At 39.7% G+C, this 22,180-nt stretch overlaps 1 protein-coding gene across 1 annotated transcript in view; it reads left to right on the top strand.

Moving 5' to 3' along the window:
* The first annotated feature begins 422 nt into the window (after window positions 1-422).
* Window positions 423-22,180, top strand: part of cabp4.L (calcium binding protein 4 L homeolog) — an 82,232-nt gene continuing 60,474 nt past the window's right edge. The window contains exons 1-4 of the mRNA XM_018224769.2: window positions 423-795; window positions 4,146-4,176; window positions 4,459-4,602; window positions 6,099-6,208. Of these exons, the coding sequence (XP_018080258.2) occupies window positions 493-795; window positions 4,146-4,176; window positions 4,459-4,602; window positions 6,099-6,208 (588 nt within the window). The 5' untranslated portion in view covers window positions 423-492. The remainder of the gene's footprint in view (window positions 796-4,145; window positions 4,177-4,458; window positions 4,603-6,098; window positions 6,209-22,180) is intronic.

Here is a 22,180-nt window from a genome sequence, read left to right as displayed (position 1 = left end):
GTAAGAACTGTTTTACCTGAGCCCTACCGGCTGCTTTGAGCTATTCCCCACACAGTATAGTATTTGAACATGTGTATACTACAACTAATGATGATCGTAATTTGTTATTAAACATAAATATTATAAATATAATTTATGTTATATAAGTAAAATATACTTGCATTTTAGCATTTAGGAGGGTGTATTCTATATAAAGTATAACTATATGTAAATGCAAAGTAATATATCCTGTGTGGTGCACACAGTTACTATGCCTCTGCCTATAAAATATCTATAAAAATCTATAGAGAGGTGAATATGTAAACATGCATCATACATAGACATATTATATAGTTAAAGTTACAAGCCACATGTACCTCAGTAATCCTTTCAAAGGCTTTGCTAAAGCCTTGAAGAAGTTGATGTTAATGGATTATAGCTAATCCTGTGTGCTTTCTGTTGCTCTAAGCAACAGGCTAAACGGAGTGAGATTGACATAGACCACCTGAGACAATGTCTCACAAAACAGGAGCAGAGACAGTCAGCGCCCTAGAAAAACAAAGGGCAAAAAGCCACAATGTGGTAAAAAATAAAGGTGAGGAAGAGCATGGCGACAGTAGCAGAACAGGAGGAGGACACGAAGGCAGAAAGGCATCTCTGCAAGCAGACAGACCTGACAGAACAAGCCCACAGGCTGGGCATGATGAAGGCCATCATTCTGTTGGGAGAGGACACCACAGGGGCAAAAGAGTCAGTGATGCACAAAGCATTACAACAAAGACATACTCTCCTTTCCTCAATGCACTCTTCAGCAAGGTCTGTAATAAACTGTTTACAACAAACCTGTTATAAAAATGATAAATGTTACCGGGCAAGTGTTTGACTTTTTGTCTCAACAATGAATTGAATGTTTGCCTTTCATTCTGAGCCTGCCTATTAGGTTACAATTAAATGTAATAACTGTGCAATTAAAAGAGCTGAGGGTGCACACTGTAAGGCCTATCTGTGCATGGAGGAAATGCCTATGTCTGCAGGAAGGAGTCATGCATGAGGAGGCTCTCTGTTCTTTGACTGAGAGGAGAGCATGGGCTCTGTGCAAGCCTGCGGGAAATTAATATTATGGCAACATTTTATGCTTATAGTTCAGTCTTATTGCTTTAGGAAAAACCTTGTATACAGAGGGAAGATTCTTTACAATTCTGAACAATTGTGCTGTAATGAAACGTGGTAACATTTATTATTCTTCATGTTTAATAAAATGCAGGTAAAATGTATGTGCACGACGTCTAGTATAAGTAATTCTAAAAAAACTGGACTTGCTGAGTAATCATTGAAGCCGTTTGACTACTCAGCTTCTTCAGTTCAACTGACTGGTGTGGGAAGTCCTCTGCATATAAACGTTTACATTTTATTCTTGGTCCAATCTATACTCGCAGGTGGTTATAAAAAACTGAAGCATTGCCCTGATAGGCCACACCCCCTTGCATTCCTAAGGGAGGGGGTGTCCATTTAACTGAAATCAGTAATAGTCAGCTCTTCTGAATAAGGGGTATATATATATCAAAGAGTAAGTCTGAAAGAAGTCTGAGATCGCCACAGTTAGCTAAAGTGAAATTCAGCCACTCTCCATTAATTTCTGTGGGATTTTAAACAGAGTATTTATAAATGGGTGAAAGTGAAAATCCACCCTTTGATAAATACGCCTTTCAAAATTCCATAAAAATGAATGGAGAGTGGCAGAATTTCATCCTAGTGGACTGTGGCAATCTCAGACTTCACTCTTTGATAAATATACCCCATTACTTTGGTTTTACTTAGGACCTAATTTGTTGGGGAGTTCATCCGATTGGTGTTCTGCTGTTTGGGTGAGAGTATAGGTTTTCTATGTTTTTTCCTTTTTATTTTATAAACTGTTGGCTATATTTTAATATATGCACTGGTTTACCTTTTATAATTTAAAAGGTATTTCAATGTATGCACTGTTATACCTTTCTATAATCTTAAATATAACATTTTATAAATGTTGTCCTTGATACTCTAAAGGAACCCTAGCCTGAGAATGTGTAACTGTGTGCATTAAGCCTCTGCATGCTGAATGGAAATGATGGCCTGTTTGTTAGCTACTAAACCCTTCAGTGGCTATGGAACAAAGTGTTTATGTTGTGTAACAAATTGAGGTGTCTCTCAAAGTCTTGAGAGTGGTGGTAGTGAGTTGTGTGGATGTTGTGGGAGTTGGTTAGTCTTTGGGGTGCTGTTATGCTATCTAACCTGTGTGCAAGGTGAGAGAGAGACAAGTAAAAGACCTCTTATAACTACACCTAAAGTCACGTGCATTTGGAAGTATCTTTATTGTCTATATAATATAACAAACATGGGAAAGTTATGCTCTAATGGGGTGCAATGAGGCTGTGCCCACAAAATTATATTTAGACAAACAATCCCTGTTTTGTTTAAAGGTTAAGGCATTTTTTTTAGTAGCTTAAGGTACAAAATGTCTGTTTCCTTAATACATTGATAATAGGTTGAGTGCAGATGACCTCTTGTATCTGTCTATATGAATTTTGTGGTCACAGCCTCATTGCAACCCCGCTTAATGGTTTAAAAATTAGTGGGGAGCACAACTTTCCCTTGTTTGTTATTGTTTATACAGGAGCAGTTGACAGCTCCATGTTGTAGCTGTTATCCTTTCCAGCTATAGTTGGTGATCCCAGTGGTAGCCAATAAAAGGGCAAACATGTTTGGGAGTTTTAACCTTGAAAGCAGCAAGTAAGTTGCAAGTAAAACGTAGTCCCTGTATAAAATGTATACTGAAGCAGTAGAATTCTTAATAAATCCGATCAAAGTTGAGCGTAGGACTGGCCATACCAGGGACGTTAGTCAGCTTAAATATATTGCAATATATGGACAAACAATTCCTGTTTTGTTTAAAGGGTAAGCCATTTTTTTAGTAGCTTAAGGCACAAAATGTCTCAATGTCCTATATTGATAATGGGCTGAGTACAAGTGGCCTCTTGTATCGGTCTATCCAGGGCCAGAACTAGGGGTAGGTAGAAGAGGCACTTGCCTAGTATGCAGCGACAGGGGGGGCACTGGGCAGGTACCTCTTAAACTGTCATCTGCCTACCTCTAGTCTGTTTTCACAGCTCTCTTTGGTTTCCCCCTCCACTCCGCTGCTCTCCCCCTTCCACTGCCCTCTGTCACTCTCCCCCCTTCCCCTCATCTCTGTCACTCTGCCCCCTTCCCCTCTGTTGCTCTCCCCCCTTCCCCTCCTCTCTGTTGCTCTGTCCCTTTTCCAGGGGCGCTCCGCCAATGAGGCAAGTTGAGGCACTCACCTCGGGCGGCAGTGCCCCCTGGTTGCCAGGGGTGGCAAAAATGCCGCTCCTGGTAACTAAGAGCTGAATTTCCAATTTTAAACCCGGAAATTCGGCTCTTCTAGTGCAGAGAGCGCAATTGCGCTCTCTGCACTAGTGACGTTGACCCCCCGCCTAAGTTAGGACAATATTAGTATGACAAAATGAGTAAAACACACTTAGGGGCAGATTTATCAACGGTCGAGGTGAATTTTTGAAGTTAAAAACTTTGAATTTCAAGCTATTTTTGTGTACTTCGATTAGGGAATAGTCCAACTTCGATTCGAAGTTGAAAAAAACTGCAAAATTTGAATATCGAAATTTATCATGTACTGTCTCTTTAAAACTTCGACTTTGACCATTCACCACCTAAAAGCTGCGGAAGTGCTGTTTTAGCCTATGGGGGACCTCCTAGAACCCATATGGAAGCAATTGGTCTGAGAGATCGAAATTCTTTGGGGGAAAACTTTGAATCGAAGTAGATCGAAGGCGACATTCCTTCGATCATACGATTCAAATACGGACCACTTCGACCCCAAAAAACCTTCGACCTCTTTTCGGTTGGTCTTTTTGAATTCGGAGTTTGAAGTTTTTTTAACTTCGACCCTTGATATATATGCCCCTTAATATAGAAATATGAAATTAAATAAGACAAGCATACTTTCAATTTGAAACAAGGACTGTAAGAGTTTGTTGTGCTGATAAAATGTTCAGTCAAATAAATGTGATATATAGTCACCTCTTCTGCATTATAAAGCTGATATGTGACTGTCAAAAATAATGAGATATTAATCTATGATATTCTTCACTATTTAGGAAAGAGAGCTAGCACCAGAGGAGATGGATGGTGAGTACCTTCTTATATGCATTCTCTTACTCTAACAACTATAATGGCTTGTAATCTTTCAATGTATTTTACTTAGGCTTTTTCTAAATTGGGCACTATTATCCTAATCATTTATCAGTTTAAATGGTTTGTAGTATTATTTTATTTTATATAATATATATGTTTTTTTTCCCAATCACATTTCTTTTTCTTTCTTCTTTCTAGCATGCTACATTAAATTCAGAAGTAAAGTAATCAAAAATATCATTAGAAATAAAGAACATTTTTAAATCTTTTTTTTAGAGCTGCATGCTGCATTTGTGGAGTTTGATGCAGATCAAGATGGGTATATAGGATATAAGGAGTTGGGTGAATGTATGAGGACTATGGGATACATGCCAACAGAAATGGAGCTGATTGAGATCTCTCAACACATTAAGATGAGAAGTGAGTTTTTCTAGTTATTTATCATTTTTTGAATTTGATTTAAAAACATGATTGTGGTACTAGCATATTTAAGAAAAAATAACTTTAAAATATTAAATATATATATATATATATTATTTAAAAATGTTACTTCAAATCTTTAAAGAGAATTCCCATTCTCCACAGCTTAAAGTGGGTACGTTTTTTTCATGCAACTTATTTTCTTTACTATATGCAGGGGTAAACCCCCCCGCACTGTCAAAACCTGTCACATTATACAATATTGCCAAAATCTGGCCCTTTCTTTCACCTGCTACAGCTAAGACACTAATGCATGCTCTCATCATATCCAGACTAGACTACTGCAACTTGCTACTAACTGGCCTCCCTAACTCCCATCTCTCCCCACTACAGTCATCATCATTTCATCATCATTTATTTATATAGCGCTGTCAAGATACGCAGTGCTACAGTCTGTATTAAATACTGCTTCCAGGATTCTCCTTCTCTTCTGCCCTGCTGAAGTCTTTATCATGGCTTCCCATAAAACTAAGAATAACTTATAAACTCCTTACATAATCTTACATAATCTTTAAAGCCTTGCTGTTTCCTGCCTTAAACCCTTCTGTCTTGTTGCTCCTTACATTTGGATGCCATCCCTGAATTCTTCCATAGAGAATCCTCCTACAGTCTCTTCAGTATGAAACTGAATGACTAGCTTTTAGAGCACTCACATTGCACCTGAACTGGAAACTGGTACTTTATAGCAGTTTCACCGACTGTAACCTGCAGCAATTAATATCCTCCTATTTGTGTCTGTACGAGGCAGAAACTTCCATTCTCATGTCTCTGACACTCTTAATCTTTATTGTAACAGTACTTTGTCTTTTTTTGTATTTGTTATTGTTCTTTTTATTTATTTGTATTTTTTATTGTAATCAGGGCCGGAACTAGGGGTAGGCAGAATAGGCACCTGCCTAGGGCACAACAATGTGAGGGTGCTGGGCAGGTAGTTGTTCAAAGGTCTGTCTACCCGGTTCAGCTCCCCTGCTGCTCTCGCCTCCCTCCTCCCTTTTATCACTCTCCCCTCCCTTTTATCACTCTCCCCTCCTTCCATCATTCCCCCCTAGCACACTCCCTCCCTTGCCCTTCCCCTTTGTTGGTCTGCTCTTCCCCTTCGTTGGTCTCCCCTCTCATCTCTTCTATTATGGCGCATGCGCACTTGCACTCACGGGAGCATGCGCACACGGAGGCCGGGGGTAACTGACCAGCGTGCCTAGGGTCCCCTGTCGGCTTGGCCTGGCCCGTATTTTAATGCCGCCTGTTTGTTCCATTATTTTATTGTTCTGCTGTTCAATACATACATACATAACAGTAGTTAAGTGACCAAGTTATGGCAGCTGAAAAAGCCAAAGCATCCATCAGTTAAAATGTATAATTTATGATATTCTGTCTTTATCTTTGTCTTGTTTAGTGTGTATTTATCTATATAAATAAGTACTCTCACTTTTCCCTAGTGGGGGGACGTATAGATTTTGAAGATTTTGTGGAACTCATTGGCCCAAAGATGTTGGCAGAAACAGAAAATATGGTTGGAGTAAGAGAGCTTAAAATTGCCTTCAAAGAGGTAAGAAAATTAGAAGAGTTCTGTGAAATGCACATCAGGCACCATTTTTATTCACCATCTGTATTGGCAGACCATACACTCAGGAACAATATTTATACTTAATCAAGTTACATTTTTATTGTTTGAATATAGCATTATGCAGAAATGTGTGCTTTTGGCATCTATGGCCACATTCCAGCAAGGCTGGTACATTTAGGTATTTACATTCAGGGCCTTTGTGCTTTTTTGATTAAGCTTACATTTACATATTGTACCATATAATATTTTTCATTGATTATTGCAATTATTAGACTATGCTGCACTGTGATGCATGGGTACTTTTTGCAGGACATTTAGCCATTACCTTTGACATGTCATTTATTACTGTAATATAGAAACATAGTATAAGGCACATGTCTATCAAGATCAAACTTACCTAAGCAAAACGTGCACCTAACTGCTAGTTGATTTAGAGGAAGGAGTAACCCCCATTTGAAGCCTCCCCAATATGCCTCAGTGGGGAAAAGTCCTTCCTGACTCCCAAGAGGGCAACCAGACTAGGACCAGGCACTGGATCAACTTTTTACTAAGAATTCATTTTAGTAACTTTGTATGTTCACGCTTTATAAAAAAGGCATCAAAATCTTTCCTGGGTATGATGTTGTTTTTATGTGGTCCAGCACTGATAAGTATTTCCTTTCCGGATTTCATGCTTTCCCAGATTTTGCGCAGATTTTTGGTGGTTCCTGCGAAACCATAAAAGCAGAGTTCTTCTTTAAACCATTTTAATTAAAAAACTGCCATTTTAAGTACTAACTGCCACCTGTGCTCACACACAAAGGGCACACATACTAGGTTACATTAGCAAATGAATGAACAGAGCCACACTCCTTACTGGAGAGAGAGTAAATACAAGTAGTTTCTAGGATCGGTGTGCTGGTAATTTTCAATGAGTCTGCTTAATTTAAAATTTTTCAAAACTTAAATAGAAAATTAGAATTTTGCTGATACAGCTTCCATTGGACTTGCCAACTTTTTGATGGCCAATTTCTATATACAAATATTTTGCACTTAATAAATCTTGAAAATGCAAGTTTCAGAAACTTAAATTAGAATTCATGTTTTTTTCCATTAAAAAAATCTCCCCTGATAGTGAATTTGTGTATTTTTTTTACAAACCTTTAAGTAGCTTGCTAACTGGCCTGTAACTGCCAGGTTGAAGTCATAATATTGTTTTAAATATTGGAATTACATCATCTTACAATCAGGCCCTTGTCCACATTAATTTTACATTACCAGCTAAGTATGATATGCTGCGTTAGTCACTGACAACTTGTGTGAGCTGAGCCATGAGTGAGTACCTTTATAGAGTTGGTCCTGTAATGCTGACTCCTTAAAGGGCACCTATCACAGCCAAAATCAAACACATATTAACCATCTAACCAGTACAAGCTAAACACGTTTAATCAAACTACATATACAGTTTTGAAAAAAAAAAACTGCAGGTTTTAAAAAATCCCTAACTTTATAAAATGGGTTCTTCCACTGAGGGAGTCCATACTAAGACTATAACAGAGACGATAAAATGCAAATTTCAGGAGCATGCTCAGATTGTAGCATTGCCTTGAATGTTCTACCCAGAAGTATCACGAGATATCCCTATCTTGTACCCTGCTGGTGATGTTATTATGCAAATGAAGGGCACACACTAACGTCAAGAAGATGGTAGAACTTCTGAACAGCAGCTAACACAGAGGTTTGGCTGATTTGAAAATAGCTTAAAAGGGTTGCTAAGCAACCAAGGAATTTCAACTGAGCATGTGTGAGATTTCAGAGCTACAGTTGGCTGGGAAGATATAGGAAGGAGGAGCCAGTGAAATCCAAGATGCCTGCCTCAGCTAGAACTGCAGTTGAGATAGGGGAAATCTTGCAGAAGGTATAGTGAGCTGATGATTTACAAACAAACAATTCTAACTGTTTTTTAAAAAAAAATAGATTTCTTGAACTTTCAAATAGTGTATTTACTTAGGGAATGATTTTAGTTATGATTGGTGCCCTTTAATACAATGAGGAAAATAACCGATTAAGCATATTTGTTTTTTCGTGTTCTTTGTAAGCACGGTATATCCAGTGGAGTCATATTCGCAACCTGCATCTTTTTACTGATATACTTTTGTATGTATGTATGTATATTTTTACTTGTAAAGCGCTCCTCGAGGGCAAAGCACTGTACAGCAAAACAATAAATTAGTAGTAACAAACAAGGGGTCATTGGAATAAAAAGTAACAATAAGGGCATTTTAAGAAATACCATTCACATAAAAATAAAAAATATAATTACAATACAGATTAAGTGCTCAGTGTCAAGGGAACAAAAGGCTAGAGGACCCTACCCCGTAGGGCTTACAGTCTAAATGGGAGGGTAACATACAGACACAATTCAGAGGGGTATTAAGGTGCTGTGGGTTACAGTTTGTTACACTGTTATATAAGTGCCAGTTCAGGTGTTATCCAGGTGCTCCCAGAGGTAGTCTTTGAGTTTTGTTTTAAAAACACTGAAGTAGGATTCTCTCCTGAGAGATTCAGGAATGACATTCCAAATGAAAGGAGTCGCAAGAGAGAAGGTTTTGATACAGGAAACAGCAGTAGTAGTGAGCGGTTGCTCTGAGAGGAGCGGAGGTTTCGGGCAAGAACATATAGAGAAACAAGAGATGAGATGTAGTTAGGTGTAGAGGAATGAAGGGCTTTGAAGGTTATGAGGAGGAGTTTATAAGTTATTCTTTGTTTTATAGGAAGCCATGATAAGGACTTCAGCAGTGGAGGGGCCTGTACCCTTTTGGATGAGAGGAGGATAATTCTGGCAGCAGTGTTTAATACAGACTGTAGAGGGGAGAGATGGGAGTTAGGGAGGCCAGTTAGTAGAAGGTTACAGCAATCTAGTCTGGATAGGATGAGAGCATGCATAAGCGTCTTCGATGCATCAGGTGAAAGGAAGGGACGAAGTTTTGCAATATTGCGTAAGAAAAAGTGACAGGTTTTGACAGTGGTGTTAATATGATCAGAGAAGTAGAGAGAGGAGTCAAAGATTACCCCCAGACAGCCTGCTGAGCATGCAGGATTAATGAGCATGCCATCAATAGAGATGGTAAATAGGGGAGTAGGACCAGGCTTAGGTGGAAAGATGATAAGTTCAGTTTTTGTTAGGTTGAGTTTGAGGTGGCGCTGTTTCATCCAATCTGAGATAGCCAGGAAGCAGTTAGAGATTTGAGCCTCTGTTTCAGCTGTTAATGAAGGGGTGAATAAATATATTTGGGTATCATCAGCATACAGATGATAATTAAAGCCAAATGAACGGATGAGATCCATAACAGAGTGTACAGGGAGAACAACAGCGAACCAAGTATAGAGCCTTGTGGCACCCCCACATTAAGTGGAGCTGGAGATGAGGTTTTGTTATCATAGGAGGCAGTGAATGATCAGTTAGAAAGGTAAGAAGAGAGCCAAGATGCAGCCTGGTTATGGATGCCAAGCGAATACAGAATCTGCATCAGGAGAGAGTGATCAACTGTATCAAATGCAGATGATAGGTCAAGGAGGAGAGGGATGGAGAAGTGACCTTGGCTTTGGCAACCTGAAGATCATTTGTAACTCTGCACAAAGCAGTCTCAGTAGAGTGACCAGGCCAGAAACCAGGTTGCAGAGGGTCCAACAGATCATGGGTGTGTAGAAACTTAGTAATACGGGAGAACACAATATGCTCTAGGAGTTTAAAGGCATGTGGTAGAAGGGAGACAGGAGGATAATTTGATAGACAGGATGGGTCAAGCATGGCCTTTTTAAGAATAGGCTTTACACAGGCCTGTTTGAAAGGAGAAGGGAAGGTTCCAGAAGCTAGAGAAGAATTGAAGATGTGAGTAAGTAGTGGTGTAAGCTCTGCAATACAGTGTTTGAGCAGAGAAGAGGGCATAGGGTCAAGGGGGTAAGTTGTGAGTGGGGAGGACAAGAGAAGCTTGGAGACTTCAGACATTGTTACCGGAGGGACGAAATTAAGACATTCCGAAGGGGGCTTAGGAAGGAGGAGCTGGTTTACATTAGTAGAGGTAGGGATCTGATTGCGAATGGACTCTACTTTGTCTTTAAAGAAATCAGCAAAGTCCTGAGGAGAGTGTGTCTGGTTGACTGATACTGTTGATGAGGGATGGAGAAGAGTATTGAATAGAGAAAACAGGTGTCATAGGTTGGATTTGTGATTGTTTATAAGGGTACTGTAGTTCTCTTGCTTGGCTTTTGACAAGGCAGAATTGAGGCAGGATAATAGAAATTTATAGTGAATAAAGTCTGCTTTAAAAAACTGATGCACTTTCTTCCCAAGAAATTGTCACAATAGTATAACCCATATAAGCTCTATTTTGTGTAAGATAGCAGCTGCCAAACAAGAAGGAAGTCTGAAGTCCATGTGTAAAGAATAGAAGAAAAGAAATGTGGTTGTTCTTTTCATAGATAACTCAGAACAGCCATACTGTCTTTATGGGTGTATTTACACAGATCTTTCTAATAAAGCTTACTTCGTTTTATTCTTTCCTCCTTTAAAACTTTTTGCAACTAGTCTTGCTTGGATGAAATCAGTTCCTCATTTTCAAATTTTTCCTTTACTATTTATAGATTCTAAAAGAAGCATCTGAGACCTCTGATTTGTATTTCTTACATGCTTTCTACTTTATTCCTATTAATTTCTTTACATCTGAGTTAAGCCATGCAGGGTGTTCCTTAATGTTTATACATTGAGAACAGTAATCATTTCAGAACATTCTAAATGGCAACCACGTCTGTTAAGAATTATTAGCTGAACGCTTTCTGTCCCAATCTACCTGCTAAAATTGTTTTTAGGGCACTAAAGTTTGCTTTCCCTTTGGCCCAATGTATGTTTGTTTGTATTTTACAACAAACGTTAAAAGAGTTAACATTATAGTGACTATTACCCAGATGTTTCAGTACTTGGCTTTTCTGGTTGGGTCCTCAAAAATCATGCTGTTATACATTTATTTCCATTAACTGTGCTTGCATAATCATTGCTCTAGTCAATGTCTTTGTACAACATAATTCAAATCCCCATTAAATCCACATTAATAATACTTGCACCAACTTTGCAACCTCTTCTATTTCCAACAGAAGTTAAGCATTTCCCACATCACTTAGGGGCATATTTATCAAGGGTCGAATTTTGAATTGAAAAGACTTCGAATTCAAAAAGACCAACCGAAATAGAGAGGAAGTTTTTTTTTTGGTCGAATAGGTCAGTTTTCGATTGAGTAGGTCCATATTCAGCCGAATCAGGATCTGGATCGTAGTTTTTCCCAAAAAAAACAGCAATTTGGCAGGTTTTAAATGGCGAATGGTCGAAGTCGATTTTTTTTTTCAATTTTGATTCAAATTTGGACTATTCCCTAGTCGAAGTACACAAAAAAATAGAATTTTTTTTCATTCGAAAATTCCCCTTGACCTTTGATAAATCTGCTCCTTACTGTACAATTAACTTAAATGTTAATTTGCAGTCTTCAAAGTTCAGCTTCTAAGATTTTAGCCATCTTTTTCTCCTCTACAATGTCTTCCTTTATACTGTTTCAAATCATACCTAACATAAAGACCTACCTCTCCTCCTTTTCTATCTCTTTTCCACCAAAACAATGAATACTCTTCATATTTATTACCCATTGTATGATTTACTACATTTTACACACTATATGGTTTTCCAAGGTAAACTAAAGCCCCCTCAATAAATTCAGTATGCAATTGAAGTGCAAAACTCTTCTGGCAGTGAAAGTTATCAACATTTCAGGGGGGAACACCCTCCCTTCATCATCCTGATGAAGGGAGGGTGTTCACCACTCGAAACGTTGATTTGTTTGGTGGCATAATAAAAGGGGTATACTCCCCAACTGCATAACCTCGTGTTTGTGCGGATCAATTTCTACACTTGTCTGTTCCCTTGTAGCAAGAGAGGTCATTTACAGGTTTATAATTGCCAGGTTGAGATTGCAATTAATTTTTAAACATTATAATTACATCAGTTTTCCTCCAGTCCATAAGTACCATACCAGATGAAAGGGAATCTGAAAAAATGTGAGAAAAAGCAGCTTGACTAACACTAAATTAAATTCTCTAAGCACATTAGGGTGTGTTCCATCAGGTCCCAGAGCCTTGTTCACCTTACCTTTGCTTGAACATTAAAGTACCATATCCTGTGTAGGTTCTGAAACTCTGACTCCTCTGTTGTATAAACTAAATATAAGAAACTGAACACTTCTGCTTAATCTGTAACAAACCTGCCTCCATTTACCTCAAATGTCCCATTCCTCCATCCCTAAATTTACAGGCTCTTGTAAAGTGGTTGCTTACAGAATAGTTTAACCTCCCTCAAGTCTGTAGTCCCCCTCAATGCTGAAAGCTGCCCCTTACATTATGTAATGCAGATTCCAAGTGGAAAACTAACTTGTAAGTGGATTCTCTTTTGAATTGCTGCTCCAAAATTCTATATATATGTGACAAGATGAGTATTTAGTGGCATCAACTAAACCACTAAAAATGAATGTGAGTACCTTCCATAGGAAAGCAAGTGCAATCCTACCCAATACATCAACTTTGGAGCATTTATGTAGCCTCTGGCTTATTAAAGTTTTATATTTTAATGATTTTCTGTTCCAAGACAGGAACATAGAAATAGCCACCAATGAGTTAAACCCACAACTATGTGTAGGATATGACAAATCTTTAATAGACCCAAACTCTAACCTACATTTTGAAAAGTAGCCATGGCATTGGCCAGCAGGTATGAGCAGGAGTGACATATATCCTTTACTGCCCATTGTGTCTATTTGCTGGGCACCATGGTGGGTGCAGCCAGGGGTGCTCCTCTGAGGCTAGATGTGCTTCCCTGTAGGGTGAAGGGGAAACCCCAAACAGTGACACCCTTCACTGCAAACTACTAATGTTCTGCTAATCCACCCCAGAGCAAGTTACTGAAAAGCTCCTTCTGAAGCATCAACATGGTTTCAAAATAAACAACACCATTGGAGACCATAGAACCTAGGATGAGCAATTACAGAAAGCCACACAAGCTCATACTTACACACTTCACTAAACCTTTCCTCTTCCAAAGCCTCTAGTGCCACTTTTGTACCTAAATGCGCTAGCAGAGTGCCATTAGCTGTTGACGAGGGCCTCCTTGTAAGGAGCGCACACCGGCACTACTTACTCTTTCTGCGTCGCCGGCAAGATATTGGCGCCCAGGGGAGCCACGTGGTATGCCATGACGTTCTGATGCCAATGAATCACAACTTGTGCGCCGCCATGACGCTGGTGCCAAAACATGCAGCGCCAACGTGCAACGTCAGCGTGTGACGCATGATGTCATCGCGCTTGTTTTGGTGCGAAAATCAGCCTTTAAAAGGATGCCAAAGGCCTACAGGCATTGTCTGATTATAAGTTCTACTTTGTGTGTTCCTGGGTGCGCTAGATTACTAATTCTGCTGATTCTGATCTCAACTATGGCCTGTTTCACTATTTATTGAACCCTTGCTGCCTCAACTGACCCTTTGCCTGGACTTGACTTTGTTATACTTCTTAACCCCTTGGATACCTCAGACTGTGTTTGGTGCCAGCTACTTCCTCCTTGGTCCGTAATTCCTAACCTGAGCCTTCGGGTCCAAAGTTTTACTCCAGTCATTCCGGACAGTCTTTGATGCCCCTGGTCGGGTTACTACTGCCGCTTCATGTCTGCTGCAGATTCTTCAAGGGAGTCGGAGTGCCAGTGAATATTCCATAGACTTCCGAACGCTTGCGGCAGAAACCAATTGAAATAATGAGGCTTACCATGCTGCCTTTTATCAAGGACCTTCTAACCAATTAAAATATGATTTGGTCTCCCATGAGCTACCTGAACAGTTGGAAGATGCCCTGGTCATTAAGATAGATACTAGAATGTGTTAGCATCAATCTGATAAAGAAAGAATCAAGAAATTTCAACCCTTGCTGGCTCCATGTTTTCAGAGACCTTTCCTCCCCAGCACTCCTGCTCCATCTCCTTCAACCTCCTCCTTCAACCCATGAAAATTGGGGGAGCTTGCCTTTCTGAGCAAGAGAAGCTTCAGAGACATGCTGCCACATTGTGCTTATACTGTGGGGGCAAAGCTCATTTTGCTTACAATTGTCCAGTGAAGCAGGAAAACTTCACACCTAGGTAAGTTTGGGGAGACTCATCTGGGTGGAATTGATCCCAGTGCCGTAACTAGAGGGGGGGGCCCTGGTGCGTGACGCACAGCAGGGCCCCGCCCCCCTCCATACACAGCGGCTTTCGCACCCCCTGCTCCCCGGTAGTTCCGCCACTGATTGATCCCACAAATCCTCTCACCGATTTCTGCTTCCTGTGCAGCTTCAAGTCACATCAAAGATGATCTTGACTCAAGCTTTTCTTGATTCCGGTGCGGCTGGGAACTTCCTAGATCAGTCATTTGCTGAACTCCATGACATTCCCCTGCAACCCTTGTGGGTCCCTCTACAGGTTCTGGTGATTGACGATAGACCATTATCCACTGAGATATAGGTGAACTCTGTGCTTAGTGTAGGTAATTGCTTAGTAGCAGCACCAGCGTATGTTCCGAGACCCACTTGTCCCTAAGTTGAAATAGTAAGTAATAGGTAGCTGTGCGCTTCTAAGGCTTCATGCGTGCATTCGGTGATAGTAATTAGCCCTTGTAACAATATGTTGGGACAGGATCCACCTTGAAGTTAAACCTGCCGAATGAAAAACGCAAATAGTGAAGTACTGTGGCAGCCTCTTATTTGGCCCGCAACAAGATTGTACTTACAGGATTGAAGCTTTAAGATTGCGTGTCCTGGTTATACGATGGTCTCCGTGTTGGTCGGTTTTCTCTGCATACAGTACTTGTTGTCCTCGGTCGGAGGTTGTGGGATTTCTAGTTCTCAGATGAGGTTCCTTCCACGTGGATCACTGTCTCAAAAGGTTCCAGTCTCAGACGGTTCCGGTCTGCAAGCGCACTTCGAACTCTGCAAAACTTTGCTGGATAGTAGTTGGAGCAGTAATTTGATTAATCATGTGGGATCATACGACAGTGAGACTCTTCTCGATTTGGATACATTTATTTCACTTTATTTGTACTTAAAAAAGCCCAAAGCATTTCGTATACAATACATACTTCCTCAGGGGCAATTACCCATAACACATCTTGGTGCAATTTAACGGGTAGTGACGTGATTGAACTCGTTAACATATAATTGTCCAATTCATTATTTATCAAAATAGATTTAACAATTTCTGATATAATTATATCATTAAATAAGTTAAAAATAAGATTTTTGCATGTTCTACAAGCTTTGCAGGAATGGCATGGATAAAAAACTTTGTTTTGTTTATTAAAAAATGTTTCTACAATAGATGTCTCTTGTGTTTTTTTTTTTTTGGAAGACAGCTTGGTACCAGTATTTGTTGTATTGGTCTGGATTTTTTGTATATCATGCGTGGATGGTCTGATATAAATGTTTTCAAGTCTATATCCTGCCTTAGTATATGCCAGTGTCTTTTTATATTTTTTTTCCACTTTTATATTAGACATTAAATGTGGTTATAATGGAAATTACATCCATTGTTTCCCGACCTATTTTTCTTTTGTTATTTTCATGTAATAATTTATTTTGATTTTTCATATTACACTTCTGTTTTGTGTTTTTTTTTATTCCTTCTTTGTATCCTTTATCCTTAAACTGATTAGTTAGAATTTATCATTCTTTTTCATAGTCAATTGGTCGACTTCAGTTTCTTTTTATTCTGTTAAATTGACTGTAAGGGATATTATTTAACCATTTCTTATGGTGGCAACTTTTATTTAAAATAAATCCATTACAGTCTGTTGGTTCTGCTTATATGCTAGTTTCTAATTTGCCGTCGCTAACGAAAATCTAAAGGTCTAGGAAATGAACCCTTCCAGTACTGCAATTGCTGGTCAATTTTATATTGTAATTATTCATATTAAGTTCGTTTAGAAATTCAGTAAATTTGATTTTAGGACCATTCCATATGAATAGCCAATCGTCAATATACTGTAACGTTTCTATGCCACTAAACCTGAATTGTTCGTAAGAAAAGGTGTGACTGCAAATTGTACCCAGTAGCCCATAAAAGATTTGCATAGCTTGGTGCGAAACCAAAAGTAGTCCTTTGTGAGTATAAATTCAATACCTTGAATTCTTTCTGGTCTTTTTCCAGTGAGCCCTCTTGGTCTAAAAAATGTTTAATAGTGGATATTCCCTGGTTATAGTCAATGATGGCATGTAGGGATGTTACGTCACATGTGCCTAATATATAACTAGGTTTCCAAGGAAAATCATTTATGAATTCAATTGTATTTATGGTGTCCTTTAAATATGAGGAAAGTTTTTTTGACAAGAGGCTGGAGAAAGAAGTCTATGTATTCTGACAGATTAGAGGTGAGTGAACCACATCAAGAAATTATAGGACGTTCGGGGGTTTTTTTTGTATGTCACTGAGATCAAAACCGTGTGAGACTGTGATCTACAAGGAAGGAACCTCACCTGATAACTAGAAATCCCACAACCTCTGACCAAGGACAATAAGTACTGTATGTGGAGAAAACCAACCAACACGGAGACCATCATATAACCAGGACACGCAATGTTAAAGCTTCAATCCTGTAAATACAATCTATTTGCATGCCAAATAAGAGGCTGTCACAGTACTTCACTATTTGCGGTTTTCGTTTGTCAGGTTTAACTTCAAGGAGGATCCTGTCCCAACATATTGTTACAAGGGCTAATTACTATCACCGAATGCACGCATGAAGCCTTAGAAGCGCACTGTTACCTATAACTTACTATTTCAACTCAGGGACAAGTGGGTCTCAGAACTATTACTCACAATTATCCACTGCTTTCATCTCTTAAGCCTAGCAGGAATTATCAGTCACAGTTGGAGCTCTTTATAATGAAAGACTTTCATTCCTTATCATCAAGTCCTTCTACACCTGTGGTCTTGGGGTTACCCTGGCTTCATCTCCATAATCCAACCATCGATTGGTCTGAAAACCAGATATCACATTGAAGCCCTTGCGTCTAGTGGAGCTGACTTTCATCCAACTCCTTACAGAAGATAACTTGTGTCTCAGTTGATCTTTGCTCTCTTACCCATGCTTATCAGGACTTGTTGATGTGTTTTATAAAAAGTCTGCAGAGATCCTTCCACCTCATCGGCCCTACAATTGCCCCATTGACCTACTACCTGGCACTATGCCCCCTCGTGGTCGTACATATCCACTTTCTCCCTCCGAAACAAAAGCTATGAATGACTACATCCAAGAAAACCTTCAACGCAGATTTATTAGTCCTTCCTCCTCTCCAGCTGGGGCCGGCTTTTTTTTTGTGGAGAAGAAATTGCAGAGGATGGCAGTCTACGATGCTGCATGGATTATAGAGGCCTCAATAAAATCACCCTGAATTATCCTCTACCCCTCATTTCAGAACTTTTTGACCAACTCAAAGGGGCCTGCCTATTCACAAAATTAGACCTCAGGGGTGCATATAATTTAATCCGAATCCAGAAAGGTGACATGTGGAAGACTGCTTTCATTACTCGTGATGGACATTTGTAATGCCATTTGGGCTTTGCATGTGCCCGCAGTCTTCCAAGAGTTTGTCAATGACATCTTCAGAGACTTGCTTGGATTCTGTATTCTAGTTTATCTGGACAATATTCTCATCTTCTCCAAGAATTTGGATTAACACAGAGTCCATGTTCAGGAAGTCGTCTTTTGTCTAAGAAAGAATGCACTCTTCGCCAAGTTGGAAAAATGCACTTTCGAAACCTAAGGAGAGCACTTCTCAATAGCAAAATCGCTGTGGTTGTATTTATTTAAAGGCTACTAAATAAATACAACCACAGCGATTTTGCTATTGAGAAGTGCTCTCCTCATTTTTGAAAATTTGTCACTGGTTGGGATAGCGGTTTACCCAAGCGAGGATCGATGCATTCCTAAAAAAAGATTGAAAAGGCAGTGCGGAGGACATTATTTGTTTATTCTGCACTTTCGAAACCTCTAAGATCCATTTTCTGGGTTACATCATATCCTAAGTAGGGTTTGAGATGGACCCAGCCAAAATCTCCGTAATTCAAGAGTGGCCACTTCCTACTAGTACCAGAGCCATGCAAAGATTCATCGGCTTTGCCAGTTAATATAGACAATTCATCAAAGGCTTCTCCTCTACAATTACCCCAATATTGGCCCTCATCCGCAAAGGAGCAAAACCTAACTGCTGGACTCCGCAAGCTCTGGAAGCATTCAAGTCTACAATTGCCTCAATATTGGCCCTCATCCGCAAAGGAGCAAAACCTAACTGCTGGACTCCGCAAGCTCTGGAAGCATTCAAGTCTACAATTGCCTCAATATTGGCCCTCATCCGCAAAGGAGCAAAACCTAACTGCTGGACTCCGCAAGCTCTGGAAGCATTCAAGTCTTTGAAAAAAATCTTTTTCTTCTGCCTCTGTTCTCAAACATCCGGATCCTCTTCTCCCTTTCTTCATTGAAGTTGACGCCTCCAATGTGTGTGCTGGTGCAGTTCTATCCCAAAGACAACTTCTCTAAAAAATTCTCTCCGCCAGAACAAAACTACGATGTTGGCAACCGAGAACTCCTTGTGGTTAAGTTGGCACTGGAGAAATGGAGGCATTCTGGAAGGCTCTACTATACCAGTAACAATCTTTACAGATCACAAAAAATACATTCAAGCTCTTAAGTGTCTATACCCCAGCCAAGCTCGCTGGGCACTCTTCTTTTCCTTTTTTAACTTCATCATCATATTCCGACCTGGTTCTAGGAATAGAAAGGCTGATGCATTATCTAGGAGTTTAATTTCTGTGGAAAAAGATAATGATCCTATAGTTTCTCTAGCTAAAATTGTGGCTGCATTGTTTCCTTTGATGGCCTCTCAGATCCTATCAGCACAATCTTCTGCACCACCCAATACCCCAACTGGAGTGGCCTATGTTTCGCCTGATCTTCGTCACACCGTTCAGGAAAAAACAATCAGGAAAACTACTGATTTGTTGTGTTGTCTTGTTTGGTGGCCTTCATTACGGAAAGATGTCAACGATTTTGTATCCTCTTGCTCTATTTGTGCCGCTTCCAAATCCTGTCATTCTCCCAAGGGACTGCTTCTGCCGCTGCCCATTCCCTCTCGACCCTGGACCCATCTGGCCATGGACTTTATTGTGGATCTTCCTCCGTAAAATACCTTCAGCATATTTTCCACCTCCATGGCTTTCCCTCTGAAATTGTTTCAGACAGAGGTTCTCAGTTCATTTCAAAATTTTGAAGATCCTTATGCAAGTCCCTCAATATCTCGGTTCAATTTTCTTCAGCCTATCCAACTCAATCTGACAGAGCCGCGGAATGAGTCAATCAAGCACTAGAACAATTATTAAGATGCCATGTATTGTTGTGTCAGGATGACTAGGCTGAATGGGCCGAATTTATTTGCCCATAATAATTCCCTACATGCCTCTTCTGAGAGATTTCCTTTAACTGTGTATATGGTCAAAATCCTTTGGCATTCGCTCAAGACGTACTTCTCACAAATGTACCTGCGGCCAATGATCAAGTTTCCCACATGTCCGCAATCTGGCAAGCTACTAAATCCAACCTGGAGAAGAGTTCTTTTTCTCAAAAATCTTATGCCGATAAGAAATGTTCTTCTCCTCCTCAGTACTCTCTTGGGGACCAAGTTTGGCTTTCTACCAAGAACATTCGCCTGAAAATTCCATCTCCTAAATTGGGCCCCAAATTCTTTGGCCCTTTTCCTATAATTGAACTCATCAATCTGGTGGTGGTTCAGCTTCAATTACCATCAGAGATGTGGATTCCGAATGTGTTTCATGTGTCCCTCATCAAACGTAATGTTCAGTCATTCTACATCTTCTCCTGCTTCCGTAATTATAGATGGTCATCAAGAGTATGAAGTGAAGAAGATCTTTGACTCTCGCATTTCCAGAGGTTCACTTCAATAATTGGAGAGGTTTTGGGCCGGAGGAATTCTCCTGGATTAAACATTCGGACATCCATGCTCCACTTCTTATACGGAGGTTCCACAAGCAATTCCCTTCAAAACCTAGTCTTATTGGTCCCAAGGCCCCCCATGGAGAAGGGGTACTGTAAGGAGCGCTACTTACTCCTTCTACGTCGTCGGCAAGATGGCATCACCCCAGGGAGGCATGTAGTAAGTACGCCGTGAAAATGTGCATGGCGTCATGGTGCTGGCATCAAAACATGCCACGTGACATTATCACGCATGTTATGGCATGAAAATCAGCCTATAAAAGGACGCCAAAGGCCAACAGACATTGCCCGATTATAAACTCTACTTTGTGTGTTCCTGGGTGCGCTAGATTACTAATTCTGCTTATTCTGATCTTGACCTTGGCCTGTTTCACCATTTATTGAACTCATGCTGCCTGTACTGACCCTTTGTCTGGACTTGACTTTGTTATACTTCTTAACCCCTTGGATACCTCAAACTGTGTTTGGTGCCAGATATTTCCTCCTTGGTCCATAATTCCTAACCTGAGCCTTTGGGCCCTGACACTCCTCTTCAATAAAACTTTACTGCTTCTTTGATGTGTACAGCATACTGAACACAGACATGATGCAGCACAAGCGTCAATTCTGCCAACAAACCAGGCAACATTTCAGGCTCTAGTCTTTCATCAGGCCTGTGTAATAAACTCTTAATGGGGAACTTTTAAAAGAAAATTTTAAATAAGCTTCATCATACTGAAATAAGAAACTTTCTTAATATGATCATTACAAAATTCTGTATAATTCCTGAACTAATCGAGTTAATCTTCACTGTCCCCCTCTCAGCATCTGTCTTCTTGCAGTTGGGTGTCAGATTTTCATTGACAGTTCCAATGGATATAATAGGGGGCTCCCTTTCCTAACAGATGTATTAGAGCTCACTCAAATAACTGATTCAGGTACAAACAAAATCTAACAAAATAACTGCCTTTGACACAAATTCTGCATGCAGAGAAACAGTATTTGTGGTGATTTTAATAGAGTAAACTCTAACACATCTTCTAGGAAAAAGGAGCCCCCTAAAAGATATATTGAATTTAACTGTCATTCAAAATCAGACTCCCAACTAGTTTCCCTCATCTAAGTACCTCTACACTTTAAGGAACAAAAACATACAGTTAGTCAGTTACAATATCAAGTGAGAGATGAGGGGGTGATTGAATTGGCTACTCTTTAATGCTTTCCCACTGCATGGCACTAACCTTACATACAACTCACACATGCGCATGGTCTTTCAGCCCAGAAATTGTTGTTGTGCACCTGCACAATGTGGTGTCATTAGCCATGTGTCAACACACATGCACATACCATTGAGCGGTACAATGGTTGTCATTTAAATTAAACAGTCACTGTTCTCAATTTATTTCCTTAAAAAGTAAATGTAGAAGCACCAAGATCCACCCTATATGGCTTAATGTAAAAGTAAAGAAAGAGAAAGGCATTTAAAAACTACAAATCATTGGGGACAGAAGCTGCATTTAACCAATTTAAACACTACAATAAATGTTGTAAAACCGTAATCCGGAAGATAAAGATAGGAAATGAGAAGCATATTTCGGCAGAGGCTAACAGTTAAAGTATATTAATAGTAAAAAGATGTAGGTTGAGAGTGTTGCTCCCTTAAAGTGGACCTGTCACCCAGACATAAAAAGCTGTATAATAAAAGTATTTTTTAAATCATACATGAAATCCAAATTCTTTTTTTTTATTAAAGTGTTCATAGCTGTTGTAACTCATTTAAAAATCTCAGCTTTCAAATATTGCCTGCCCCTCCTTTATGCCTTAGGCATAGAGGCGGGACAAGCAATTACTTTCACTTTCCATTCATCACATCATG

The sequence above is a fragment of the Xenopus laevis genome, chromosome 7L (assembly GCF_017654675.1).
Source record: "Xenopus laevis strain J_2021 chromosome 7L, Xenopus_laevis_v10.1, whole genome shotgun sequence".
NCBI classification, from domain to species: domain Eukaryota; kingdom Metazoa; phylum Chordata; class Amphibia; order Anura; family Pipidae; genus Xenopus; species Xenopus laevis.
Note: the sequence above shows the minus strand (reverse complement) of the source record. Positions and strands in the feature narration are given on the sequence as shown.